This window comes from Prionailurus viverrinus, chromosome F2, assembly GCF_022837055.1.
Source record: "Prionailurus viverrinus isolate Anna chromosome F2, UM_Priviv_1.0, whole genome shotgun sequence".
Taxonomy (NCBI): Eukaryota; Metazoa; Chordata; class Mammalia; order Carnivora; family Felidae; genus Prionailurus; species Prionailurus viverrinus.
The window spans coordinates 83036155-83061092 of NC_062578.1; the positions used below are offsets into that span (position 1 = coordinate 83036155).

At 61.0% G+C, this 24938-nt stretch overlaps 3 protein-coding genes and 1 long non-coding RNA gene across 6 annotated transcripts in view; 1 reads left to right on the top strand and 3 right to left on the bottom strand.

The window, feature by feature from the left end:
- PLEC (plectin) overlaps window positions 1–2395 on the bottom strand; it is a 55056-nt gene extending 52661 nt beyond the window's left edge. Inside the window, exons 1-2 of one of the 2 annotated variants that reach the window (XM_047842359.1) lie at window positions 2269–2395; window positions 918–1116 (exon numbers count right to left, since the gene is read on the bottom strand). In XM_047842359.1, the coding sequence (XP_047698315.1) occupies window positions 918–1110 (193 nt within the window). In that variant the 5' untranslated portion in view covers window positions 1111–1116; window positions 2269–2395. Of the gene's footprint in view, window positions 1–917; window positions 1117–1591; window positions 1613–2268 lie in introns of those variants that run through there. The other variant, XM_047842360.1, reaches the window with a different exon arrangement.
- On the bottom strand, window positions 2261–9337 carry PARP10 (poly(ADP-ribose) polymerase family member 10). Its single transcript, XM_053447911.1, is given in 18 exon segments — window positions 2261–3156; window positions 3159–3227; window positions 3230–3320; window positions 3510–3542; window positions 6709–6887; window positions 6890–7092; window positions 7254–7293; window positions 7296–7316; window positions 7437–7558; window positions 7560–7684; window positions 7798–7964; window positions 7967–8098; window positions 8101–8174; window positions 8176–8413; window positions 8490–8602; window positions 8604–8751; window positions 8820–9196; window positions 9324–9337. Coding segments are annotated over 18 exon segments (3042 nt in total).
- Window positions 4734–5795, bottom strand: LOC125156379 (uncharacterized). The gene is made up of 2 exons (XR_007148567.1): window positions 5618–5795; window positions 4734–4983 (listed from the first exon to the last, which is right to left on the bottom strand). It is a non-coding gene; the product is annotated as an uncharacterized LOC125156379 (long non-coding RNA).
- Window positions 9338–12135: 2798 nt separating the features above from the next.
- On the top strand, window positions 12136–15488 carry GRINA (glutamate ionotropic receptor NMDA type subunit associated protein 1). 2 transcript variants are annotated; one of them, XM_047842369.1, is made up of 7 exons: window positions 12136–12293; window positions 13283–13640; window positions 13726–13838; window positions 13907–14107; window positions 14227–14355; window positions 14525–14668; window positions 14768–15488. In XM_047842369.1, exons 2-7 carry the CDS (start codon window positions 13307–13309, stop codon window positions 14915–14917), a joined length of 1071 nt encoding a protein of 356 aa, XP_047698325.1. In that variant the 5' UTR covers window positions 12136–12293; window positions 13283–13306; the 3' UTR covers window positions 14918–15488. The 2 variants fall into 2 exon arrangements, with proteins under 2 accessions (XP_047698325.1, XP_047698326.1); XM_047842370.1 differs by lacking the exon at window positions 12136–12293 and adding an exon at window positions 12382–12400.
- Window positions 15489–24938: the final 9450 nt, after the last annotated feature.

Below are 24938 nucleotides of genomic sequence, written 5' to 3' on the forward strand. Positions count from 1 at the left end.
CCTCCCCCAGGGCAGGGCTGACCCGGAGGAAGGTCCAGGCCTGAGAAGGACATCCACGATTTGCTGTCCAGTGGGGAAAAATCCTTCAAATCCGTATGTGACGCTTGAAGCCTGGCGGGTCCTGCGCCCGCACCCACTGTCCTGGGGCATCTCCCTGACCTCTGGCCTGTGTCTCCACCCACAACCCCTCACGGCCCCCAGTCCCATCCTTGCCCCACGGATGGCCTTCCAGGCCTGTCCCCACCGGCCTCAGGGTGCCCTCCGGGCCTCCTGCAGGGGCCAGCCATCCCGTCCAGGTGCCTTCATCATCGTTCTGTCCGCAAAGAGGAAGGGGGTCAGAGCTGCAGCCACTGTCGGGGAGACCCTCAGCTGGCTCCTCCCTCTCCCAGCACATCCTGCCTGATGGCCGCCAGCCCTGGGTCACCCACTCCCCAGCCGCCCGCCCCGCACTCTCAGGGGCCTCGACTGGGCCTTTCCCACCCGCCTGCCCCGAGCAGCAGCTGCTGGAGGGCGAGGCAGGACCCCGAATCCCCCCGGGGGGCTGCAACGCTAGCCAACCGGGCGGCCCCTCCTCTCCCGCTCCTGTGTGCTTCCACGCACCGCCAGCGGTAGCAGACCAAGGGGCCCGGAAGATGGCTCTGCCCGCAGGAGCCCAAGAAGGTGTCAGGGCATCCGGGCCCTGGCTCCTTGCGAGGCCAATGATGGCACCCCTGCGGCGGTCGCCACCTCAGGCCTCCTGCAGCTGACAAGAGGGTGCCAGCAGGTGGCGCTGTGCTGCCCGCGATCACCTGCCACAGACTGGGGGCCCTCGGACCAGCTCGCCCTCTCTCAGCGCCCGCAGGTAGCGCGCAGCAACAGCTCAGTCAACAAGCCAGGGTTAATGTCCGAATCGGACAGACGAGGCCGCTCGGCGTTACCTGCAATGCGGATGACTGCCCGCTCAGCAGGGTCCAAGACACTCCCATTGCCCCCGGAGCCACCTCCACCTCGCCGGGTCCTCTGCGTTTTCCCCAGGTTCCAGGGCAGTGTGTCCCCGGGGCTGGGCGAGCTGCTGCTGCCTCCGCTGGCATCCTCGGCCACTGCCCGCACCTCGTGGTCCTCGGCCGACATGGCCTCCTGGAGAGGGAGCGGGAGGGGTCACCCTCTGTGTTTAGGCGGATACCGCACACTAACCGGCCGCTCCGTTAACCTAGACATTGACCGCACCCTTTCCACCCTCACTCCTCCTTGTCCCGCTTCACCCACATACTGACCGCCCCCCTCATCCCAGACATTGACAACTCTCTGCTCCCACCCACAACTGGCCTCCATCCGACCAGCTCACCTCTGGGACACCCACACAAAGACACCCCTCCTCCAACACTGACCTCACTCCCTTGTCTCTCACCAGGACACTGGCACCTACACACTGTCACCCAGGGGCTCATCCCACCACTCAGACACTAGCGTCCACTGGCTCCCACCCGAACCTGGAAGTCCCCTCTACACCTCCGATCAGCAGGCAAGCCGGACCATCAGGACCGCACTCCCTTCCCTCTGCCAGCCGTCAGGGAGGGACCCCCGCCCCGGCCCCTGGTCGCTGGCGCTGTACCTCCAAGCTCCAAGCTTCAGCCTCCAGCACCTCCCATCGTCCTTCCCCGCCCCCAGCCCCGTGCCGTCCCACCTCGGTCTCCGCAGTGAAGGCCTATAAATATCTGGAGCCGCAGCGGCGTGGGCCGCAGGAGCCCGGCCTCCCCTCCGGCAGCCCGCCCAGCGCCTCATGCACGCCCGCACCGCCGGCTGCCGGAGCACACGCACACCCACGCGTGCCCGCTGCTCTGCTCCCGGTCCCCGGAGCGCTGGCGTGCGGGAGGTGAATGGGGCTCTGTCCCGGAGGGTGGAGTGCAGTGGGGGCACAATGTGGGCTCTGTGCCTCCGCCCTTGGGCTCAGGGCTGGGGAGGAGACGGCGGGCACCGAGCTGGGGGCCACCCGCCCCGCCCCCCACAGGCTGCTCTCCGGCACCTCTGCCGCTCCCCCCACCCCACCCCGCCGCCCCGGCCCCCCGCTGCCGGCCGCGCCTCCCCGGCAGCCTTTCCTGCCCACACTCGGGGCACCGCCCGTCCAGTTCCGCAGTCTGGGGCGCGCAGAGGTGGTGTCACCCCGAGGGAGGATGGGCCGCGACGCAGCCCCAGTTCCGCGACGCCTGCTCCCGCAGAGCATCCCCCCAATCCCACCCCGCAGCTCCCGCACCCTGCGCGCCTCTCCATCCCGGCCCCGGTCCTACGTGCCTGGTGGCTCAGCTCGGCTAGGCTCGGCCGCCGCAGCCCGACTGCTGGGCCAGGAGAGCCGCGGAGGCTGTGCGGGCGGGGCGAGCCCGGAGCCCCGCCCCGGTCCCTGCCGAGCGCCGCCCGTGCGGTGGCAGCGCCCGAGCGCGCTCGGGGCCGGGGCCTCACCGAGGCTGGGACGCGCGTCCGGCTCGGAGGGCAGCGCCGGAGCAGCGCTCGCCCCTCCCGCCAGGCGCAGCCCTCCCCGTGCGTACTGGGCGGGCCGGTCGGCAAGGAGACGTTGTTGGAGAGCGTGCGTGACACTAAGGCGACGTGGGGTCGCAGGGGTGCGCGCCGGGTCGCGCCTTGGCCCGTCGCCCAGGGCCGCCTCGAAGGAGCCACGGACGCTGCCCCTCGGCCCTCGCCTCCAGCCGCGCCGAGGTCCCTCGCCCCCCAAGCGGGGGGCGGGGGTGACCGGGAGCTCCCGAAGGCCCCGCCGCCTGGTTTCACAAACACGTTTATTCAAACAACGGAGTTGCGTTCGGCCTAGGTCGGGCCGGGGTGGGCGGTGTCGAGCTGGCCCACCCTCCTCCCGGGCTCTGCTGACCCCTGGCGGCTGGGTCGGCCCCAAGCGGGGACACAGCCCTGGCCCTCCGTGCCGGCACCCACCTGTCCACGCACAGCAGCCGGAGGCAGGGGCGCCCCCAGGGGCAGCGGAGGCAGCCGAGGGGCCAGCAGGGCTGTGCGCCGCGGGGAGCCGGGCGCCAGGGACTGCTGGGCCGAGCGAGGAGGGGGCCCTAGGGTTAGGTGGCTGGAGAGTGGCCCAAGAGCCCAGCCGGGTCCCCTGGGGGAGCCTGGTGTGAAAGGTGACCAAGATCCCGGGCCGGTGGAGGCAGCCCAGGAGCAAGTGCCAGGGGCCCGCAGAGGGGGCACCCGCAGGCCTCAACGGCCCTGCCTGTCGTCACCTGCCAGCAAGAGTGCCCGAATACCACCTTGTGGCCGTCAGCGTTGGGGGGCCAGTAGCCGTCCTGAAGCGGCAGGGAGGGGCACGCTGCTCCCCTGCCCAAAGAGCGTGCCTGTGAGAGGAGGGGGGGACAGCTGAGGGCCAGGGTGGCCAGGCATCAGCAGAGCCCGCGTCCCCACTGCCCTGTCTCACTGTCTCACTGTCGAGGCTGCAGTAGCTACAGCCTGAGCACAGATGTCAGCTCAAGGACTGCCCACGCCATGTGACAGGTACAGGACCCGCTCAACCGGCCGCCTCTCACAGACTGCCGCAGCCGGTGCCACACGCGCTCCACCTGCTGGGAAGCCAGTCAGGGCCAGGCTCTCCGGAGAGCCTCCTGCCCTACCTGCTGGGCCACCCCAACAAAAGTGGAGAAATCAAGAGCCTTCTCTTGGTGGAGCCAGGGTCTAGGGAGACCACGCGGCTCCAATCATGCTGTGTCCGGCTGCGGAGGCCAGGCAGACATTGGCTGCCCGGGTGGGGCCCCGAGGCCTGCGGGTGGGCAAACCCAAGCACCCACCAGAACTCGGCACCCACATCCGGGCCCCCTGCAGAGAAAAGCTAGGCTAGGCGCCCACTGCTCACAGGATTTCCCTTGGAACACCGAGGCCTGTCCTGGACCTCTCGGCACTGGGAAGACCGCTGTCCGCCATGGGGGGCCAGTTCAGGGGCCCAGACAGAGCTTCTGAAGAAATTCTGACTCACCTCTTCAGGGGGGTGCAAAAGAATATCACATCCGTGAAACAAGACTGACTTCTGTGAAAAGGAAATAGTCTGAAAACACGGAGAATGGAATGTCTGAGTTGAGTCCAGGGGGGAGACCGGGTGACGAGATCAGGAAGTAGAGTCGGGGGGCGTGACTCGGAGCCAGCGGTGGGGGCCCCGTGGGGACAGGGCGGCCCGCACAGGGGTCTAAGGCCTGCACAACCGGGCCTCTGCGAGAAAACGGGGCACAGGTGGCGGCCAGCAAGTGAGGGCATGCGGGGAGGAGTTTCCCTATGCTGAAGGCGGCGTCTGCTGATGGAGAGGATTCACGAAGGGCCGAGAAAGACACATCCCCGGCACCTACCTGCTGGGGAACCTTCAACTTTTTTTTTTTTTTTTGCAAGTCACACTTTGTCTTTTTTTTTTAATGTTTATTTATTTTAGAGAGAGACAGAGTGCTAGTGGGGGAGGGGGAGAGAGAGAGAGAGAGAGAGAGAGAGAGAGAGAATCCGAAGAAGGCTCCAGGCTCCGAGCTGTCAGCACAGAGCCCGACACGGGGCTCGATCTCACGAACCATGAGATCATGACCTGAGCCAAAGTCAGACGCTTAACCGACTGAGTCACCCAGGCGCCCCGACTTTCAAAGCAAAAGAAAACTTTGCCAGTCTCCAGACACACACACACCCAAAGTCTACATGCAAACGGGACAAAAATCTTGGGAAAAAATCCACATCCTCGTCACAAAACTGCTTGATGCTAAGAGACCACAAGTGGATTTTTGTTTAGCTTTCCAAAAAACAAACTGTTTAAGAGCAAAGAAAAAGAGTACTGTCTTTCAAAGATCTGAAGGAAACACTTTGACCCTGAATGCCGTAGCCAGCGATGCTACAGACGGCGGGAGGGAACGAACACAGTTTCGGGTACACGAGAACTCGCGGCACATACTCAACTTCACAGGAAGGTCTCAAACACCCGGCAACTGTCATTTGTGGGGGGAGTTATTCCAATATCAACTGATAGATGCAAATGACCTGTAACGGTAAAAGGCAAAATAGATTTAAGAGTCTAGGATATTTACTACCCATCCAAGGAGTTACCTCTACTAAGCAGGTGAAGAATCTGCAGGAAGGGAACAAGGGGGTGCCAGGCAGCCGAACACAACCCAGAAAACAGGAAGAAAGTAAAAAAAAAAAAAAAATTAAGTGCCACGAGTCCTTGAGCCCTAGAGTTATTCTTTCATGCAACACAGCTGTAACAACTAGAATTTCAGTTCCCTGTTGCCCCTGTGGTTTAACGGTGAATATTTTTTCATGATCGCTCTCTGTCCATCACCGTACGGCCCAAACACAGAGCCTCGTGATGGCTGTAGACAGAAGATGACGCCGGTCAGCCTTGGTGACATCATAAAAGTAACGTACCTGACCAGATTGTGATGGAAGAGGCAAGGGGAGACCCGGGAGGGGAAGGAAGCCCACTGTCCTCGTCCTCCGTGGAGGAAGTTCGAGTGTACCATGTAAAGTCACAGAGGCGCTCCCTGGCAGAGTCATGTGCATGTGAGGAACTGAACCCACAGAGGAGGAAGGGGTGAGGGCAGCGGGGCCTCCGCTTTTAGAGTGCTAAGTCCAGACCTGGAGGGAAAGCACTTCACCCAGTTACAGTGCTCACCTGCAGGAGAGCGGTGGGGCCGGCGGTGGCGCGTGTCTGGGCCACGTCGGGGGAGGGCCACAGCTTTGTGCCTCAGTGGCGAGCCGGGCTCCACAGTCCCCTCCCGCGTGCCTGTCTGCGGGCCGTGAGCGCTCGACCTGCCCTCCTTCCTAAGTGACTGGCTCATTTTCAGACCAGTCCCTGCCCTCACCTTGCAGCCACCCTTCGTCCTGCTGCTTGTCAGCTCGGGGCGCTGGTTCCCCACCGGTGGCTCCCGGTCTTTGAGGCACACCCACGCTCAGAGTTTCCACATCTAGGCAAGTAAAAATACTGCAGCGAGCCCTGTTTTTGCTGGGGCAGACGCTGTGGCAGGCAGAAGATCCCAGAACGGCGCCGGGCACGTTGTCTGTGAGATGAGCAATCCTCACGGTAGCCGCGAGATGGCGTCACCACCCCATGCTTCAGACCAGGAACCCGGCAGGGAGAGGCCTGTCCTTCACCTTCGGCTGTAATCAGCAAAATGGGTCCCCGGGCTCAGGCCTGTCAGATCCTGCCCCCCCACCCCCCCACCTAGACTGTGAAAACCTTCTGGGCAGGAACCAGGGCTCAGGAGCCCCATGCTGCCTCGTCCTCCAACCCCGACACAGGCAAGAGTGTCAGCCCGCAGGCTCTGCCAGGCTAAAGTGGTGGCCATGACCCAGGAGGTCACGAGGCTGGCCAGACGGAGCGTGGACCTGACCAGTCGACGCGCACCCTGCCATGAGCAGCATCCAGGGGGGCAGGGAAGACACTCCAGCCCGTCCAAGGGCCCCTTCAGCCTCTGCTGTGGCGCTGACGCCCGGAAAGGAAGGGGTTCGGGGCCACGGCTAGAGCACTAGACCCTGATGGCCGGCCCACCCCACCCTCCCCCATCCGGGGCACAGCCTCACGGCGGGGGGGGGGGGCCCGAAGCTGTCAAGAGGAAGGCCAAACCCTGACTGCAGGCCAGCCCGCGGCGCTGTGTCCCAATACCATGGAGGACGGCGCGGTCACCGTCAAGGGCAGTGCTCACACCACGGCACCGCTCCAGACGGGGTCTAGCTCTACAGGCGACATGCCCCCCAGGACCCCGCCATCTCCTCCCGGAGGCATACCTCTAACGCCCCTAGTGCTCCCTCCGGCTTACCCACATCCTACTCAAAGGCCACACGCGCCACCAGCCAGGCCTGGCCACCAGTGCCCCCCACCTGGGAGCCCATCTTCTGCCTCCAACACAGGGGATCCAGCAAGGAGAGGGCCAGGGCTCACTGCGGCACACGGCGTCCTCCGGCTGGGCCGCCCGGCCTCGAAGCTCCAGGGACCGCTCGCGGCCAGCACGCCTCCGCTGGCAGCCGCGAAGGCCCCTCCCGGCCCTGGGTGCAGACTCCCCCTCAGGCTTCTCTGTCCCCAGCTCTGGAGGCGGCCAGCCCTCCCCATCGGGGTCCTCCAGGGTGGCCATCAGCCCTCGGACCTCCTCTGGGTCAGTGGCCAAGCCCAGCCAGGGTGCGGCTGCAGGAAAGGATAATTCAAGTGAAAGGTGGAGAGAACGTTACGGGCGCAGGGCCACAAAACGGGTGCGGGTGTAGGGCAAGGTAGATGGTGAGGTCGACAAAGGGCCATGGGGTGTGCTGGGGTCCCCAGTGTCATGCTCCCCCAGTCACTGCCTGTACTGTCTGGGGCCACAGGGTGTGGGAGTGGCCAGAGGGGGCCTGGAAACCGGGTCCACCTTTCAGGAGGGAATGTCAGGGCCCAAAGGCACCCACCCCGCCCAGGCCCCTGAGCAAGAGTGGGGGAGACACCTGGGGCTGTGATGAAGGAGAGGGGAGGGGCAGGGTGGCCTCTGTCTCTACCTCTTCAGGGTCTGTGTCCAGGGCAGCCCTGGCCAGACGCTCTGTCCCAAAGACACATTGGAACTGAGCCCCCGGCCCGGAAGCGCTGCTCTGGGTCTGGCCCACCCAGGAGCCTGGCCCTGCTCTGGGCCTTCAGGCTCAGCACGTGACAGACACTGCCCCCTAGCGGACTTTGCAGAAACTACTCCGCCCCCTGGCATGGGGCCAGGGCTCCCCAGAGCTGTAGGACCATGGTAGGAGGGGAGCGGTTTGCAGGCTCAGGGCACCGGAAAGGTATCCGGAGCCTCCAGTGGGAGGAGAGCCAAAGGTGAGGAATGCTCCTGGGACACTCACCCGAAAGCCCATCAGATCTGGCCCTCCCACCGGGAAGACAGCAACACGTCCCAGGCCGGCAAGAAGGTCCTCGTGGTCAAGTTGTATGAAAGGCATGGTTCCTGGCTCCAGGGACAGCGCCATACCCACCAGCACCCCCACTGCGGTGGCCCCGCAGGCCCCAGGCTCACCCACCCCACATGCTCCAGAGACCCTGGGGCAATCTCCATGGGGCCCGCTGGGCCTGGAGACCCCACAGACCCCGGGCTCATCAGCCCTGCCTCCTCTGAAGAGCCCACTGGCCCCAGGCTCACCAGCCCCCATGTCCCAGTGACCCCACGAGCCCTGAGCTGACTGGCCCAGCCTTTCCAAGAGACCCTATAGGACCTGTCTGCAGAAAGGCTCCTTCCTACCTGTGCTGGTGCCTCCTCAGAGCCCAGGGTCACCGTCCCTGCACCCTTCAGTGCCCTTGCTGGCCCTCTGGCCTCCAGGACAGCATGCTCAGTGGCCCCAGGCTCCAACTCGACCGGGCAGTCCCCTCCACTGGTGTCCTTGGCAAGATTCTCAGGCTCATGGGGGAGGAGGCTCAGCTCTGATTCCTGCAGCCAGTGGTCCTGGTGTAGAACCGCTTGGGCCACTTGGGGGAAAGGCGAGGACAGAGGGCCATCGCGGTGTGAGGGATAGGGAGGGGTAGGCCACTCAGTCTACCTAGCCCCACTCCCCCTGCCAGTGCTGGAAGGAGACAGTGGTGTCCAGGAGCCCCCTGCCACCGCAACACACACTTTCCAGGTACAGCTCCAGCAGCAGCAGGTGCGGGGAGGATGCCCCCTCACACACACACAGCTCAGACCTGGGGCACCCAGGCCAGGGACAGACACCTCAGCCCCCTAAGGCCTGGGGCCCGGGCAGGGGTCCGGGCCTGTTCCCCCAGGACGCGGACCTCTATGGGGGAGGGTGCAAGTCGGCTCGGAGCATCTCCCCAACAGGCACCCCCACCCCAGTCCTGCCTCTCCCCTCCCCCCGCCCCCCCCCCCCCCCCCAGAAGGGCAGGAGCAGTTGGGCCAGGACCCGGTCTGGTCCGGGGCTGTCCAGGGCATGGAAGGGATGCTCTGGGTGCCCCGTGGCACGCAGCAGGGTCTGGCTCTGCGGCTCCAGGTGCTGGGGTGCACAGCAGAGGGCAAGGGAACACGGCGGCACCACGGAGCATGCGCCCCTCCTAGGCCCAGACCCTCGCTGCATCCTCGCTGGGGCGGAGAGGGGCGTCGGGCCGGCAGCCCGCAGCCGGCAGAGGGCGCTCAGGCTGCCCCTTCCGCCTGCCCCCTCACCTGCCGGCTCCTGAAAAGTGCCAAAGCCCCCTCGGCCGGGTCTCCGCCAGCTCCGCACAGGGGTCCCCCCCGTCCCCCACCCCCAGCATCGGCTTCTCTAAGCAGAGCACGAGCGCGTCGGCCGCGATATCAGGGGGCAGCCCGCGGAGCTCCGCTGCTGCCCGCCACCCCTCCCCCCACCCCTCCCCTCCCTGTGACCACCACTGCCTCCCCCCACCCCACCCCTGTCCCCGCATCCCTGGGGCCTGACCCGGCGGGAAGGGCAGTGGCGCCACAGTCCCACCCTGCTCCTTCCAGCCCCTTCCAGGACCCTCAGCAGCATTGTCTGGCGTGCCCCCGCCCCCTATCACGTTGTGTGTTTGAAGCGGGGAATCTCACACTCCCCAGACCCTGAGCTGCCCCAGCCCCTGCCTTCAGACAGGACTCCTGAGTCTGCTCTGCAGGCAGAAGGCCTGGGGCAGGAAAACAAAAGTGAAACTGCCGGAGAGAAGGGAGAGGGGGCTGGGGACCGCCTCCCAGGTGTTTCTCTTCCTCCAGGCAGGCCCCTCCTGTAGGACCCTTCCCCCCAGCTCCTGTGCCTGCAAAGAGCCCCTGGCCGACCAGGAGGTGTGGCCAGGTCTGACCCCTCAGCTCAGCCCACTAGCCCCATCTGTCCCAATGCAGCTCACAGGCTGGTGGGGCGTGGGGAGTGGCCCCTGGGGGTCCTCTACTCCCACTGGCCTCTCCCTGTGAACCTGAAAATGGCCAATCACTCTCCCTACTCAGTGCAACTGGGGGTCTTGAGTCATTGCCTCCCACTCAGGGACCTCAAGCTCAGTGTCACTTTCCCCTTGGGTGGCCAGGCCTGCTCCTGGCTGAGGCTGGCTGGCACCTCTCTCCAGAAATCTTTGCAGACCCCACTGCTCAGCCCTCAGACCTAGCAGGTGACTAGGCCTCACGCCTCAGGAGTGGAGGCGAGCGGCTCCTGTCCTCGGCCGCAAGTCCTCTGCCCCTCCCAGCACAGCCACGCTCTGCGTCCTCTGCTCGCCTTCCTGTGGCTCTCCCGTCTGTGCACCTGCCGGTCCTCCCATCCGACTCCATCACTGCCCTCGTCGTCATCATGGCTAACCTAGAAGGGGCAGGCGCTTTGCTGACACGGCTGGCTGCAGGGGAAATGGAGGGACAGACAGGACCCAAGGCAGTGCCGGGCCTCGCCCAGGCTGCACCCTTAGATCCACACCCACTCTTGCCCCCACCCCCACCCCTGGCCCATCTGCTTTCAGCCTCTCAGAGTTGTTCCCATGACTGCTCTCCATCTCCTACCTCCCGTCTACCCCTCAGCACCTGCTACTCCCCCAGGGGGCTGAGGACCTGCCCAGCCTGCACCTCAAGTTGCACACCGAGCGTCCCTGGCCTGTGCCTCCATCGTCGCTTCCCCAGATCCCTGCCCTAACCTCTTAATCTCCCTCTGCCACTCCTGCACGCCCCACTATCCATCCCCGACAGAGAGGGCAGGGTGAGCCTCGTAAAGCGGCACAACAGCCGCCACGGCTTGAGTCACTCGCAGCAAAAGCCGAAGTCCAGGCCCTGCCTGACCAGGCCCCAGTGCCCCCTCTGTCCCCGTCCCCCATCCTCTTCTTCCAAGGCAGCAGATCACGCCTACCTCAGCACCCATGCACGGGCCCTGCCCTCTGCCTGGATGGGCCTCTCCCACCCGACCCCCACCCCCATGACTCCCCTACCCCACCCTTATTGTTAGATTTAACCTGAACCTCAAGTCTCTAAGGACCTCTGACTTGCATAGGCCCCATCCAAGGCCCTGACTTCAACTTCATATGGGTCATTTTTTAATTCTTTTTCTCAGATTGGGCCCCTCAAATTGTATGAGCTTCTGGTTCTACAGAACCTGAATCTATCCCTGCCTGCTCTATATTTTCCCTTCTCGTAGAACTCATCACCTCCTAACGTACCATGTAACCTACCTAGTACACGAGTCCCTGACGGAGAGGGTCTGCCACTGGCAGCAATGTACTGGGGTAGCTCAGATCATTACGCTTTCAGGAATTCTTGTGAACAAGCTGATAAACCGGTGGTAGCTTGGAATCAACCGTGATGGGTGTGTTTGTGACATTAGCACGTGCAAAAGTTTGAGATCAGGGCTTCCCCTGCTAGCTGCGGGTCTCAAACTTTGAACCAGCACACCATGCGTACAGGAGAGAACATCTTCCGGGCCATTGCGGGTCTGGGAGAGGCCAACCGTGGTACAGGAAGGTCCCCAGGCACTGCTGCAGAAATCGTCCATGGCTGTGGCAGTCAGCACATCGTCAAGAGGACCGCTGAAGCTAAGGGAAGACGCTGACTTGGCCTCCAGTCCTGGCAATGAAGCAGAGCTAAGAATGCCACCTTTACAACCTAAAGACGTGATGAAGACAGGAAGGATAAAAGGCGCAGGACCCCACTGGAAATAGTACTCAATGGTTGCTAGAGAGGATGGAGCAGTTAAGCCATCAGGCCTCTGGGTTTGGGATAGACTCGGACGAAAGGGCAAGGGAAAAGAGAAAGCGATGTTTTAAGACCAAGGAGGCATAGAGAGTCCTTGGCAGACTCTGCATATGCCAGATTTAGGAGGACATTTCCCAACTCCCTGAGCCGAATCGGCCAGACCAGGCCTTTGTCTGTAGGGTCTCAGCCCTCACGGCCCAAGCCTACCCTTAGGAGGGACGCAGGGCGCAGGCCTTGGGACCCGGAAAGGAGCCAGTAAGGCGGCCACAGTGGGTAGGATCCAACCGGGAAAAGCCCGGCCCTCCCTGCAGAGCGCCGCCCGCAGCCCGGCTCCACCGCCCCCAGGCCCCGCCCCGGCCTGAGGCCCCGCCCTGTCGCGAGGCCCCGAAGCACCTCCCGAGCCGCAGGCCCCGCCCCGCGCGCCCGGCCCCGCCCCGTCACAAAGCCCGGCGATCTTCCAAGCCGCAGGCCCCGCCCCGTCACAAGGCCCCGCAGCAGCGTCTCCGGGCCGCAGGCTCCGCCCCGCACCCTCGGCCCCACCCCCGGCCCCGCCCCGTCACAAGGCCCCGCAGCGTCTCCCGAGTCGCAGGCGCAGGCCCAGCCGAGCCGGCCGCCGAGCGGGTGCTGGTGTGGGTGCGGGCGCAGCCGCCATCGACCGCGCGGTCGCGCACCGGACACCGTGCGCACCGTTCCGGAGGCGCCCCGCGAGTGGTGAGTCCCTGGCCCGAGCGCGGCAGCGTGGCTACCCTCTCGGCCGCCGGGCCGGCCGCCCCCGCGCGGGCCCTGCGCAGCCGAGCGGCGCCGCCGAGGGTCAGTCGGTAGGTCCCGCCGGGGCGCACGGCCCGCTCGGGCCGGGCGCGGCGGCGGCGGCGGCGGCGGCGGCGGCGGCGGGCGGCAGGGGGCGGGGGCGGCAGCGACGGGACCCCGCGTCCCGAGCGCACCCCCACCCCCGACCGGGCCGCCGGGCCCACCCGCCCTGGGTGCGGGCTCCGAGGCCGCCGCCCCCACCCGCCTCGCCGTCTCGCCTGCTTTGTTCCCCCGCACGCCCTCTGGTCGCTTCCATCCCCCACACACCCCCGCACCCCGCTGTTCCTGGCGTACCCTCCTGGCAGGCACCCCGGCAAGCGGATCCGGGCCTGCTGCCCCCACCTGGGGAGCGAGGGACGGTCGGGCCTGCCTTTGGACAAGGGTCAGGGTTCTCGCTGCTCACAGATGGCCTGGGGATTTCCTGGGATAGAAATAGCCGCCGGCTCTGGCCCCTTAAAGCTGCTTAAGGGGCGGGTTGCGAAGGGGAGGGTCCGGGCACACCCCCACACGTCCCTGACCGCGCCCCCAGCCCCGACCCGGGCTGAGCTCTGACCCAGGAGACGCGAGCAGCGGTGATAAACCTCCTCCAGTTGCTTCTAAGAAACAACCGAAGCCAAAAATCCCGAAGCCGACGAAGTCATCATCTTATCTGTCCCCTCCTCCACTTTTGGGGTCGTCTCAGAGCGGCCCCTGTGAGGCCCCGCGCCCAGCTGCCCAGTCCCCACTGGCTCTCCAGATCCTTCTGCTCAGGCTGGGCTGCCAGTGGCCCTGGGGGCAAAAGTCATGAGTGCCCCCCTTTGTGTCCTGGTTCCCTGCAGCAGGTGGGGCGGGGCGGCGGTGGCTGGTTCCGGGGACTTGTCACCGCAGGGCTGACTTCTCTCTCTCTCCTCTAGGGGGAGACCACAGAACCTGAGGCCATGCCCCATGAAAAGAGTTTCTTGGTGTCTGGGGACAGCTATCCTCCCCCCAATCCTGGATATCCTGGGGGACCCCAGCCCTCCATGCCTCCCTACCCGGGGGCCCCTTACCCACAGCCCCCTTTCCAGCCTTCCCCATATGGCCAGCCAGGGTATCCCCAGGGCCCCAGCCCCTACCCTCAAGGGGGCTACCCTCAGGGCCCCTACCCCCAAGGAGGCTACCCTCAGGGCCCCTACCCTCAAGGGGGCTACCCGCAGGGGCCATATCCGCAGAGCCCCTTTCCCCCCAACCCCTACGGACAACCACAGGCCTTCCCGGCACAGGACCCTGGCTGTGAGTAGTGGGGCGGAAGCCGGGGGGGAGGCAGGGGCTCCAGGTGCCCTCCAGTGGCACTGACCCAGCCCATCCTGGTCCTCAGCACCTCAGCGTGGAAACTATCATGAAGAGGGTCCCCCGTCCTACTACGACAACCAGGACTTTCCTGCCACCAACTGGGATGACAAGAGCATCCGCCAGGCCTTCATCCGGAAGGTGGGCAGAAGAGGCCGGGGAGGGCGGGGGCCGCGCTGGGCGGGGCTCTGAGCTGGCTCCCTCCCCAGGTGTTCCTGGTGCTGACCCTGCAGCTGTCCGTGACGCTGTCCACTGTGGCCGTGTTCACCTTTGTCGGGGAGGTGAAGGGCTTCGTCCGGGAGAACGTGTGGACGTACTATGTGTCCTATGCAGTCTTCTTCGTCTCCCTCATCGTCCTCAGCTGCTGCGGAGACTTCCGGCGGAAGCACCCCTGGAACCTGGTTGCACTGGTAACCCCGCCCCTGCCCTGCCCCCACGTTCTGGGGTGGGGGTGGGGGCTCCCGCCAGAGGAGGATGGGGGTGGGGGGTTGGAAGCGGCTCCCCAACCCAAGGCTCCCTGTCCCCACAGTCCATCCTGACCGTCAGCCTGTCCTACATGGTGGGGATGATCGCCAGCTTCTACAACACTGAGGCGGTCATCATGGCCGTGGGCATCACGACAACCGTCTGCTTCACGGTGGTCATCTTCTCCATGCAGGTGAGGGGCCCCCCGAAGGCAGGGCTGCGGAGGGCCCAGAGGCCTCCCAGGGGCCCCGGCACCCAGAGCCTCGCCCCCCCACCCCACCCCACCCCGGCCCACAGACCCGCTAGGACTTCGCCTCGCGCATGGGCGTGCACCCAGAGCCCCCCCTCCCCCCTGCCCGCAGACCCGCTACGACTTCACCTCGTGCATGGGTGTGCTCCTGGTGAGCATGGTGGTGCTGGTCATCTTTGCCATCCTCTGCATTTTCATCCGGAACCGCATCCTGGAGATCGTGTACGCCTCGCTGGGCGCCCTGCTCTTCACCTGCGTGAGTCGAGGCGGTGGGCGGCCCCCGGGAGGGGGGGCTGGGGGGGTTGCGCAGCGTGCAGGCTTGTCCCTCAACAGCACCCGTTGCCGTCGCCTGCAGTTCCTGGCAGTGGACACCCAGCTGCTGCTGGGGAACAAGCAGCTGTCCCTGAGCCCCGAGGAGTACGTGTTTGCCGCGCTGAACCTGTACACGGACATCATCAACATCTTCCTGTACATCCTCACCATCATCGGCCGCGCCAAGGAGTAGCCCGCGCCGGGGCCCCGCTCAGGTGGCCTGGATGGCCTGGACCCTGCCCCTGGTATGGCAGTGCCATCATACCTCCCCTCTCTCTCTCTGGGCACCGCCTGGGAGTGAGGGGCCCCCCCTCCGACCCTCCTGTGTGTATACTGCAGATACTTCTGTCTGGACCCGCCGTGGCCAGCATGGCCCCTTCTAGCCCTCCGGCCCGCCACAGGGCAGCGGGGCCAGGTCTCCATGCCTCCTCCTGCCCACTCACTGTTGCATGAGCCCTGTCTGCCAGCCCACCCCAGGGTCTGGGGGCGACACCAGGTCCCAGGGGAGAGGGGTGAAGCCAGGAGGTGCGGGTGCACGTCTCCCCTCCGGTTCCAGCCTCCCCCCCAATGCCTGGCATAGAGAACCCTCTCCCTCCCCTCCCCTCCCCCGCCCCGGAGCGCTGCCCTCTGGGGGCCTGAGGGCTGAGGATCTTGTCCCTGTGCTGAGCCCTGAGGGCAGAGAGATTGAGAGTATTTCAGGGGAGGAGGGCGCCTTCCTCTCGTCTTGCTGTCTTTAAAATTCCAATAAACGGGACCTTCCGCTCTCTGCCTTCCCGTCACTGGCACGGCCGCCTCTGTGGGTGGCAGAAGCTCTCAGCATCACCAGGGAGAGGGAGGAGCAGGTCGGCCTGCTGGGAGGGGAGGTCAAGGACAGAACAGCAGCCAACCCTTCTCCACCTGCACCCCACCCACCACCTCCCCAGCCGCATCATAAGGTCTAGGCCTAAGACTCGCACGGGAAACTGAAGGCCTCTTGAGGTTAAGCATGGGGCCAGGGGATGGTGACTTTGCCCTGCACTCCTGGGAACTGCACAACAGACGAAGGGCTTGCGAGACCCTCACCATCCAGCCCTGAGCCCGGGAGCAGCACAGGCCACTGACAGAGCAGGCCCATGGTGCCCCTCACAGTCCGGCTCTGCCAGGCCCCAGCGTGCCCACCAGTGCCCGGGCCTGCCTCAGTCAGAGGCCGTGCACCTCCCCATGCCGTCCCCATGAGACACCTGCAGCCCGGAGCCCCTGGCGGAAAGCTGGACAAAGACTAGGGGCTTGGCCAGTGGGGTCCCTCGGCCTGCCTCTTGCACCTTCTTCTGGCCTCGCCTCAGTCCCAGCTTGTTCTGGGTACCCCACCCCCACTCTTGCTCCCTCACTTCCGGGCCCTCGCCCACCCTAGCTCCAGGCTGCGCATCCAGAGGCCAGACAGCTGTCCCTGTCCTCACGCCCCGAAAGAGGGGCTCCTGCACGGCCCAGGGCCCGGCTCCCTCAGAGGAGCCCCCTGCCCTGAGATCACCACGGCCTTCCCCCTGCAGGGCCCTCCCATCCAGCCTGGCTTGAGAACCCTCTCCTGGGGCCCCTCCGCCCGCCAGCCCCCCGCCCATTAACCCAGTCCTTTAACCGGCCCAGCAGCCCAGCGTCTGTGAAGGGACCCCCGCACCGCAAGGTGTCTGCAGGCACCTCGACTGGGGCCTGAACCGAGTACGTTCTCCCCGCCAACCTGCTGCTGTGTCGTCGTTGCCAATGGTCTCCACCCCGGCCACCCAGGCCAGAGCCACAGCTGCCCTCTGTCCTCTCCCTACCCACCTTCCCCTGCCAGGGAAGGCCTCCCCATGCTTACCTGTGGGCTCACACCCACCAGCCCTCTGCCGGCCAGGTGTATTTCCAAACCCCCGATCGTACCGCCTGCCTGCTTGAAACCCTCTGATGGTCACCAGTGGGATGAGGTGCACCCTCCTTGCCCAGCACACAGGCCCTGCCATCTGCCCGCTGGCTGCCCAGCTGGCCTCCCCGTCCCCTCGCCGCTGCTCAACCCCCAGGCCTGACCTTGCACGGCCTAAGCCCCAGGCAGGCCCCGCTTCCCCGGGGCAAGGCTGCGCACCGCGGGGCCCCTCCTGGAGTCCACGGCGGCTTCATGTGACACCGTGCTCCTCTGTCACTCTGCCAGGCAGGCAGCACGGCTCCCCTCTGTCGCCTCCCCTCGGCTTCGGGCTCCTTGAGCAGGTGCCCCGCCCTACCCGGGGCTCTAAGCATGCAGGAACCCGCTCAGTGCTCGCTCACAGACCCATCAGGGATTCGTGCCGAGGAAGAAACACAGGGTGCTCACATGGTGAAGGAGAATATCGGTTGAGGTGAACGGAAGTCCGGAATAATGGCCAAGCGTAACATGCAGGGACAGTGTTTTCTCAAGGAGCTGGAGGAGCACACGCCCGGCTCCCCCGGGACGGCCAGGGTTTGGAGGTGCGGGGCCGGACGAGGGCCAGCAGCAAGTCCCTGCTTCCTTACGCCCTCCCCACGTCACCCAGAAGGGCCAGCCCCCCTCATAGGTCCTTTCTAGCATCACTCCTGTGACCCCGCGGCTCCCTGGGGTCTGAGGTCCCCTCGCCGCACTGAGCCGTAAGCTGGGCCTGTGCACGTGCAGCCGTGTCCAGTGAGCTTCCACCCAAGGGCACAGTCATGGCCAACTATACTAAGGCCAAAGAAGGCTAATTTATTCTCCAACCGAAATGTCTATTTACGCAGGTCAGCGTTAAATCCATTCTCGTTCCAGAGATGAACAGACACAGTGAGCGCCTCCGTCACGCTCCTCGCCGAGCAACACGGCCAGTGGCCGTGCAGAGCCTCGCGGAGAGGCCGACATAGGACCCCGGCTCTCTAACGCCCGGGGCCAGCACCCGGTGCAGGCCCAGGCACACCACAGGCGTCAGCCGTAGGATGAATGCATGAACTTTACGTGGCGCTGGCCGCCCCAGGACCAGGGACAGAGACAGACTTGGCTTTCAGGACTTTGGCTCAGCTTCAGCGTCAGTGGGAAGGCTTTTCAGGAGGGCGGACGGCAAAACTGACAGCCCGCGAGAACGCACTGAGGCACATCTGGGACGACCGCATGGAAGAAAGGGGGGAGCGTGCAGAGTCACGGGTGGTCAGGGCCAGGTGCGGACAACCGAGGAAAGAAGGCTCCGGAGTCTGGAGTCTACCCTGTGGGCGGCGAGGAAGCACTTCCTCCAGTGAAGGGGCCGGCAGCGGTTTGAGTGGAGGCAGGACGCTGAGTGCGGGGCCCGCGGGGAAGGCGCAGGGCGGGGGCAGAGGAGGCACTGAGGGGAGGCCCGGCCCGAGAAGCTTGGCCTCTTCCGCCTGCAGAACATTCTGTCTCTTGACTGTTTTCGCTCGGTCTCGGGCGTGTGGGGCCCTGGAGACCTTCTAGCGTGTCCAAAATGCAGATCCCTCTCCCTACGACTTCTCAGCTCCCGCCTTCAGCCCTGAAGGCGCCTGTTCCCCCAGGGGTCTTCACCCCTCCGACCCCCTTTGTGACACCATCCACATCCTCCGAAATGGCAACCTCCGTGCCCTTAGGTCCTCGTGTGGCAATGTCTCCTTCCAGTCTGTGCTCCTTCACCCCGCCCTGGCCTGTGTTCCTGTGGCCCGGCCAGCTCCCGGTCCGGGTCCGGGGAGGACGCTAGCATGGGTTCAAATCCTCTCCACCCTGGGGCGTCTGGGTGGCTCAGTCGGTTACGTGTCCGACTTCGGCTCAGGTCATGATCTCGTGGTTCGTGGGTTCGAGCCCTGCATCGGGCTCTGTGCTGGCAGCTCGGAGCCTGGAGCCTGCTTCGGATTCTGTCTCTCTCTCTCTCTCTCATAAATAAACATTAAAAAAATTTAAAAAAATCCTCTCCACCCCCATTGCCGTCACGACCCGTGGCATTTCTCCTATCTCCACCCTTCTCCCGAGTAGAGGCCACAACCCCACCCGTCTTTAGCACTGCAGACGGTGATGAGCCCCCTTACATGCCTTCAAGGGACTTCCAGTCCAGATCTGGGGTCTCAACTCCCACTCTTAACACACAGGACTACTGGATAAAATACTTTTATAGTTTTAAGTACACATCGCTGAACAGCAATGCAAGAAACAAATGTGAGGAGAGACCACCTCAGCTGTGAGGGAAGAGTTACAGCCACGGGACTTGGAGAGGTCGTGCTAAAAAAAAAAAATAAGACTTAGCATCCAGGACCCACGAGGGAAAGAGGCTTGGTGAGACCCCAGGCTTTTGACAGAAAGCCTGGAGGGTTCCAGCTGGGGGACTAAAGCACAGACCCTTAACCAGAACCACACCCAGGCTGGATTCAGCTCTGTCCCTAGTGGTTGAAAGTAATCAGCTCCATTCTGTCTGCCTGGTAAGGAGATGACATCATCCGGAGCCTCTACAGGGTTTTTTGTTTTTTTTTTTTTAACACACAAAGGCTGTCATTTAATTAAAAATTACTAGGCATTTCAAAAGACCACATGACTATTTTTCCAAGAGGAAAAATAAGATACAGAAATAGACCTGGGGGTGACTCAAAGATGGGAGGTAGGAAAAAAGGGGGAGCTTTCAAATAAATATGATTAATACGTTAAGAAAAATCGGAGGGGGCAGTAGAGAAACACGTACGAGAATATGGAGAATTCCCCGAGAGTTGGAATCTATGTAAAGAATCAAACTGAACGGAGGACTACAATTAGGTGAAACTAAAAATTCAGTAGCTGCATTTAAGACCAGATGAGACAAGTCAGAAGAAAGGATTACTGAGCCCAGAGGTCAATAGAAGACATCCCAACTCCCAAAGAGAGAGAAGGGGCGGACAGAGAAAATGTAGACATGTGCTTCTGCTATGGGGCAGGAGGCTGCAAGGTAGGTGCGGTTCTGGAAGGAAAAGAGAGAGCGGAAAAGGGACGTCTGAAGAGATAATGCCTGAAAAACTTCCAAAACCAGTGACACATCAACCTGCAATCTACCAAAACTGACACAAAAGCGTTATGCTGACCTCGTAAAGTTCCCCAGGTTCTGTTATGAGCCCATGATCATGCGCTGAAACGCGTCTTTCCAAAACTCACACGTTGAAGTCTAAGCCCGAGCGCTCGCTGTGTGTTCTTGTCTGGAAATCCCGTCACAGCAGGTGGAATGAGTTAGGACAAGGTCACACCGGAGTAAGGCGGGCCCCTAATCCAGTGTGCTTGCCGCCCTTATGAAAAGGGGAAACTTGGGCACAGGGGCCTTCTCCTTCTCTGGCCCCTGCCTGAGAGGAGCTGTCACTGTGTCTGCCCATCTGCCACAAGCGACAGCGGGACTGTCCCAGCTTCCTGACTGGGAGACACAGGCAGACGCTCAGGGCCGAACCCCAGAATCTGAAGGCTGAAACCCCTTGTGCTACAGGACTGTGAGCGTGGGGCCAGGGCCGATGGCCAAGGTGTCCCGGTGCTCGGGAGGCAGAGATCTAGCCAGCGGGGCCGGCCACCTCTCGCGTGCAGCCCACCGTCACAAGAATCCCGGGCCACCTCAGCAGCGGCTGGCACACAATCTACGAGTGTCACTCTGATTTGTGGTGGACGCCACCTTAGAAGCACCGCCACCCCAGGGCCACCGCCACCCCAGGGCCACTGCCACCCCAGGGCCGTCTCCACTGTGTGCAGCCAGAGGCCTGTGATGGTAAAGAGTTCCTGGCACCCCTACCCAAAACAATAAAGATGTCAGGTGACTTCTCAAAAACAAAAACAAAAATATCATACTGAAGGCTCTAGCAAGTATGATAAGGCAAGAAAAAAGGGCACATTTATTTATTGCAGCACGACCACGTAAACAGGAAATCTTCTGAAATCTACCAAAAAGACGACTAGAACAAACAAATGAGTTTGACGAGATCATAGTACACAAGGTCAACAATAAAAGAGTCACGCGGGGCTCCTGGGGGGCTCAGTCAGTGAAGCGTCTGAGTCTTGATTTTGGCTGAGGTCATGATCTCGCGGTTCGTGGGCTCTGTGCTGACAGTGTGGAGTCTGCTTGGGATTCTCTCTCTCCCTCTGTCTCTGCCTCTCTAAATTAATTACTTAAAAGTCATATACGTATTTGGACCACAAGCCAAGGAAGGCATGTGGCCTCCAGAACCAGCAAAGAGCAAGGAAACAAATTCTCCCGAGATCCTCTGAAAACAAACACGGTGCTACCTACACCTGGTTTTTAACCCATCGAGACTTATCAGACTTCTCGTCTACGGAACCGTAAGATAGTAAAGGTGTGTCGTATAAATAAATTCTCATATTGCTCAAAACGTTATGTAATTGTTCACTGCTATGAACGTGAAATTGTAAAACTCTATATACGTATGTGTTAACTATATATACATTAAAAAAACCCATCAAGTGCTTAGGGACTATGGCAGAGGCTCCCTAAGACCACTCTCAGGTTTGTTGATTCGCTAGGACTCACAGGACTTAGCATCTACTCCACTCACCATTAGGATTTATTAAAGAGAAGTACTACAAAGCAAAATCAGCAAGGAAAAGAACTCATGTGGCAAAATCTGAAGGAAGTCAAGTGCAAGCGTTCAAGGGTCTCCTCCCTGCGGAGTCACACAAGGTGAACCTAATTCGTTGACCAAGGAGCTGTGATCACATGTGTGAAATGTCGTCGATCAAGGATGCTCACTGCAGACTCAGCGCCCAAGGTTTTTATAGGGGCTGATCACATAGGCCCCCTCTGCCCGTGTTCTGTAGCAACCCCCAGACTCTCAGAAGGAAACCAGACGCTCGGCAGAAGCCATGTCGTTTGAACGAACAGCTCAGGCACAGTTCCTTCAGCCTATCGGTTCTGGGAGTTGTGGGAATCCTCCTGACATCAAGCTGCTAGATGAGAAGCAAGGGCCAGCTTTGCAGAAAGACCTTTCTCTGGGGCGTGGTCTCAGGCCTTTTCTACACAGTAATACATTTAAAAAGATACGTGCAATCCACGTCCACTGAAAACGGCAAACATTGCTGAGAGGTATTTTTACAGACCTAAACAGAGAAATTTACATTCATAGATCAGAAGACTTAGGGTGTCAAGAGGTCAATTCTCCACAGATTGATATAGAAATCCAACACAATCAAAATCAAAATCAAAATCCCAGGGGGTTTTATTGTAGAAATTGACAAACATCTTAAGAGTTAAATGGAGATGCAAAAGATGCAGAAAAGTCAAAACAGTTTTGAAAAAAGAACAAAGTTGGAGAAGCTATTCCACCTGGTTTTGTGACTTACTGTGAAGTGACAATAATCATAAGGAGGACACAGGTGAGTGGAACAGAATAGAGGATCCAGAAAGAGACGTACACGTATTTTTTGAAACAAATGGTTCCATCTGATGGAACCAGCAGATACCACTAGGAAAGAATCTCGATCCTTACCTTACATCACACACAAAACTTAACTTGAAATGGCTCGTAGACCCAAATATAAAAGCTAAATTTATATATTAAAAAAACCCTTCTAGATGAAAACACAGGTGAATCTCTTCACGACCCTAGAATAAGCAAATTTCTTAGATTTAAGACGCAAAAAGCATGAACCACTAAAAAAAATCTTTGCTAAAAGCTTTTCCTCTCTAAAAGACACTGCTGAGGAGGGGCACTGGGCGGCTCGGTCAGATAAACGTCCGACTTCGGCTCAGGTCATGATCTCACGGTTCGTGGGTTCGAGCCCCGCATCAGGCTCTGTGCCGACAGCTCAGAGCCTGGATCCTGCTTCGGATTCTGTGTCTCCCTCTCTCTCTGCCCCTCCCCTGCTCACGCTCCTTCTCTCTGTGTCTCTCAAAAACGAATAAATGTTAAAAAAAATTTGTAAAAGACACTGCTGAGGAAATGAAAAGACAAGCCACGACTTGGAGAAAATACGTGCAATGCACGTGTTTGACAAAGGTTTATATCTGGACCACATAGGTGCTTCTGCGATTTCAGAATCAGAAGGCGCGCGACCTAATTTTCAAAAATGGTCAAAAGACTTTAGGAACCTCATAAAAGAAGATACACAAAGGGCCAACAAACACACGCAAATATTTTCAACATCGTTAGGCATCAAGGAAATGCAAGTTAAGCCACAACGAGATACCGGTCCACACCGACCGGTACACCGAAAACAGAAAGATTTACAATAACAAACATCGGCAACGCGGAACGACGAGGGCTGTCATGTGCTGGTGGCAGAAACGTGGAAGGTACGGCCACTTTGGAAAACAATTTGGCGGTTTCTTACCACGCTAAACAGCTATTTACCATACGATCTGGCAACGTCGCTCCTAGATTTTTACCTAAAGATGTATACACAAATGTTCACGGTGGGCTTCATCCATGAGAGCCAAAAATGGAAATGACTGAAATATGCCCATCAAAGGTGAGTGGATAAATTGTGACACAGTCATGTGATGAAACGCCACCGAGCCATAAAGAGCAGCGAGCCAGTAATACTAACACAGCCCCGTGAGTGGATCTCAAGATCAGAACGCTGAGCAAGAGACGCCAGACGCAAAAGAATACGCACTGTCTGATTAAAAGACTGTTGGGGGGGCGCCTGGGTGGCTCAGTCGGTTAAGCGTCCGACTTCGGTTCAGGTCATGATCTCACGATCCGTGAGGTCGAGCCCCGCGTCGGGCTCTGTGCTGACCGCTCAGAGCCTGGAGCCCGTCTCGGATTCTGTGTCTCCCTCTCTCTCTGACCCTGCCCCGTTCATGTTCTGTCTCTCTCTCTCTCTCAAAAATAAATCAACGTTTAAAAAAAAATAAAAAATAATAAAAAAAGAAAAAAGACTGTTAGGGCCAGGGGTTGGAGGCGGGACTTGCCAGGGAAGGGCGCACAAGGGAACTGTTGGCGTCACAGAAATGTTTTATCCCTCGTTGTAGTGGGGGTCACTTGGTACATACACTTGTCAAAACTCATCAGATTGTTTGCTTAAAATGGGTACATGTTATTGCATAAGAATTATACCTCAATAAAGGTGATTTTTCAAATAGGAACGTGGGGGCTCCTGGGTGGCTTAAGTCGGTTGAGCGTCCGACGCTCGGTCTTGGCTCAAGTCACGGTCCCAGGGTCACGGGATCGATCCCCCCCTTAAGATTCTCTCTCTCTCCCTCTGCCCCTCACCCGCCTGTTCTCTCCCTCTGTCTCTCAAATTAAAATATGAACGTGAAAAAAATAAAAAATAAAGTGTGAATGTGGGCAAAAGATTAACAAAACCCTTTCCTCTTCGGCTTGACAGTGTGACCTTCGGTGAACTCCCTGTGCACCCCCGGTAATCAGGTAGAGGTAGAATGTTGACGGTTTGACTCGCAGCACTGCTTATGGTAACGCTTTGCCCTACTGGCAAGCGGCCCGTGGACAGGGAGCAAGTGGAGAGGAAGCAGCAATGCCCGAGGGAAGCCGTACTCTGAGCCCCCTGGGGGACAGTGGCTCTCGAATCAGGACCCCAGAAGCTCCGTCCGTGGAAGGGCCCAAGGCCCGACGGCTGCCGTGAGGCGCAAGCTTTGGAGGCCGGGGCAGCTCTCGCCCTGCCCAACGTGGACCTCACCATCTTGAGTGTGAGTTGGCACCTGTGGGTCCACGGAGGTGGCCTTGTCGGCTCCGTGACTCCGTCAGAAAAGGAAGACGCAGCTGCGGTGCTGGCCGAGCCCCATTTCCTGCCCTGTGAGCAGACGGATGCCAAGGGAGACCCCTGGCTACCTTGTGGCCGGGGCTGGGTCTCCCGCAGACTGAGGCCCCTTGGGGGACACCGCAACGGCTGTTTCACCGAAGAGCGACCACAAATGGCCACAACACGCGCAGTGGCGGGTCCAGCCGCATAAATCATCAGGGGAAGGCAAGTAATGGCGGGCACAGCGTATGCGCTCAACGAACACCTGCACGACTGAGGCCGCGACGGCGACGAGATGCCAGTCACTGTCCACTCGACCAGAAAAAATGCACAAGCCCGGCATATCAGGTGTCGGAGAAGTCACGCAGCCCCAGGAATCACTTTGTGCGTTGGCGAGCAAGTCAGTTAGTAAGCCAGTTTGGCATTATCTTGTCAGGTGGAAAACTTGCATTTCTGCCACCCGGAAATCTGCACGTGTGCCCAGGATAAACGTCTGCACGTGTTCGTCTGCAGACACGTGGGAACGTTCGCCGTGTCACCGTTTACACTAGCAGAACCCTGTAAGCGGCTAGACGTCTGCCGACGAGATTCC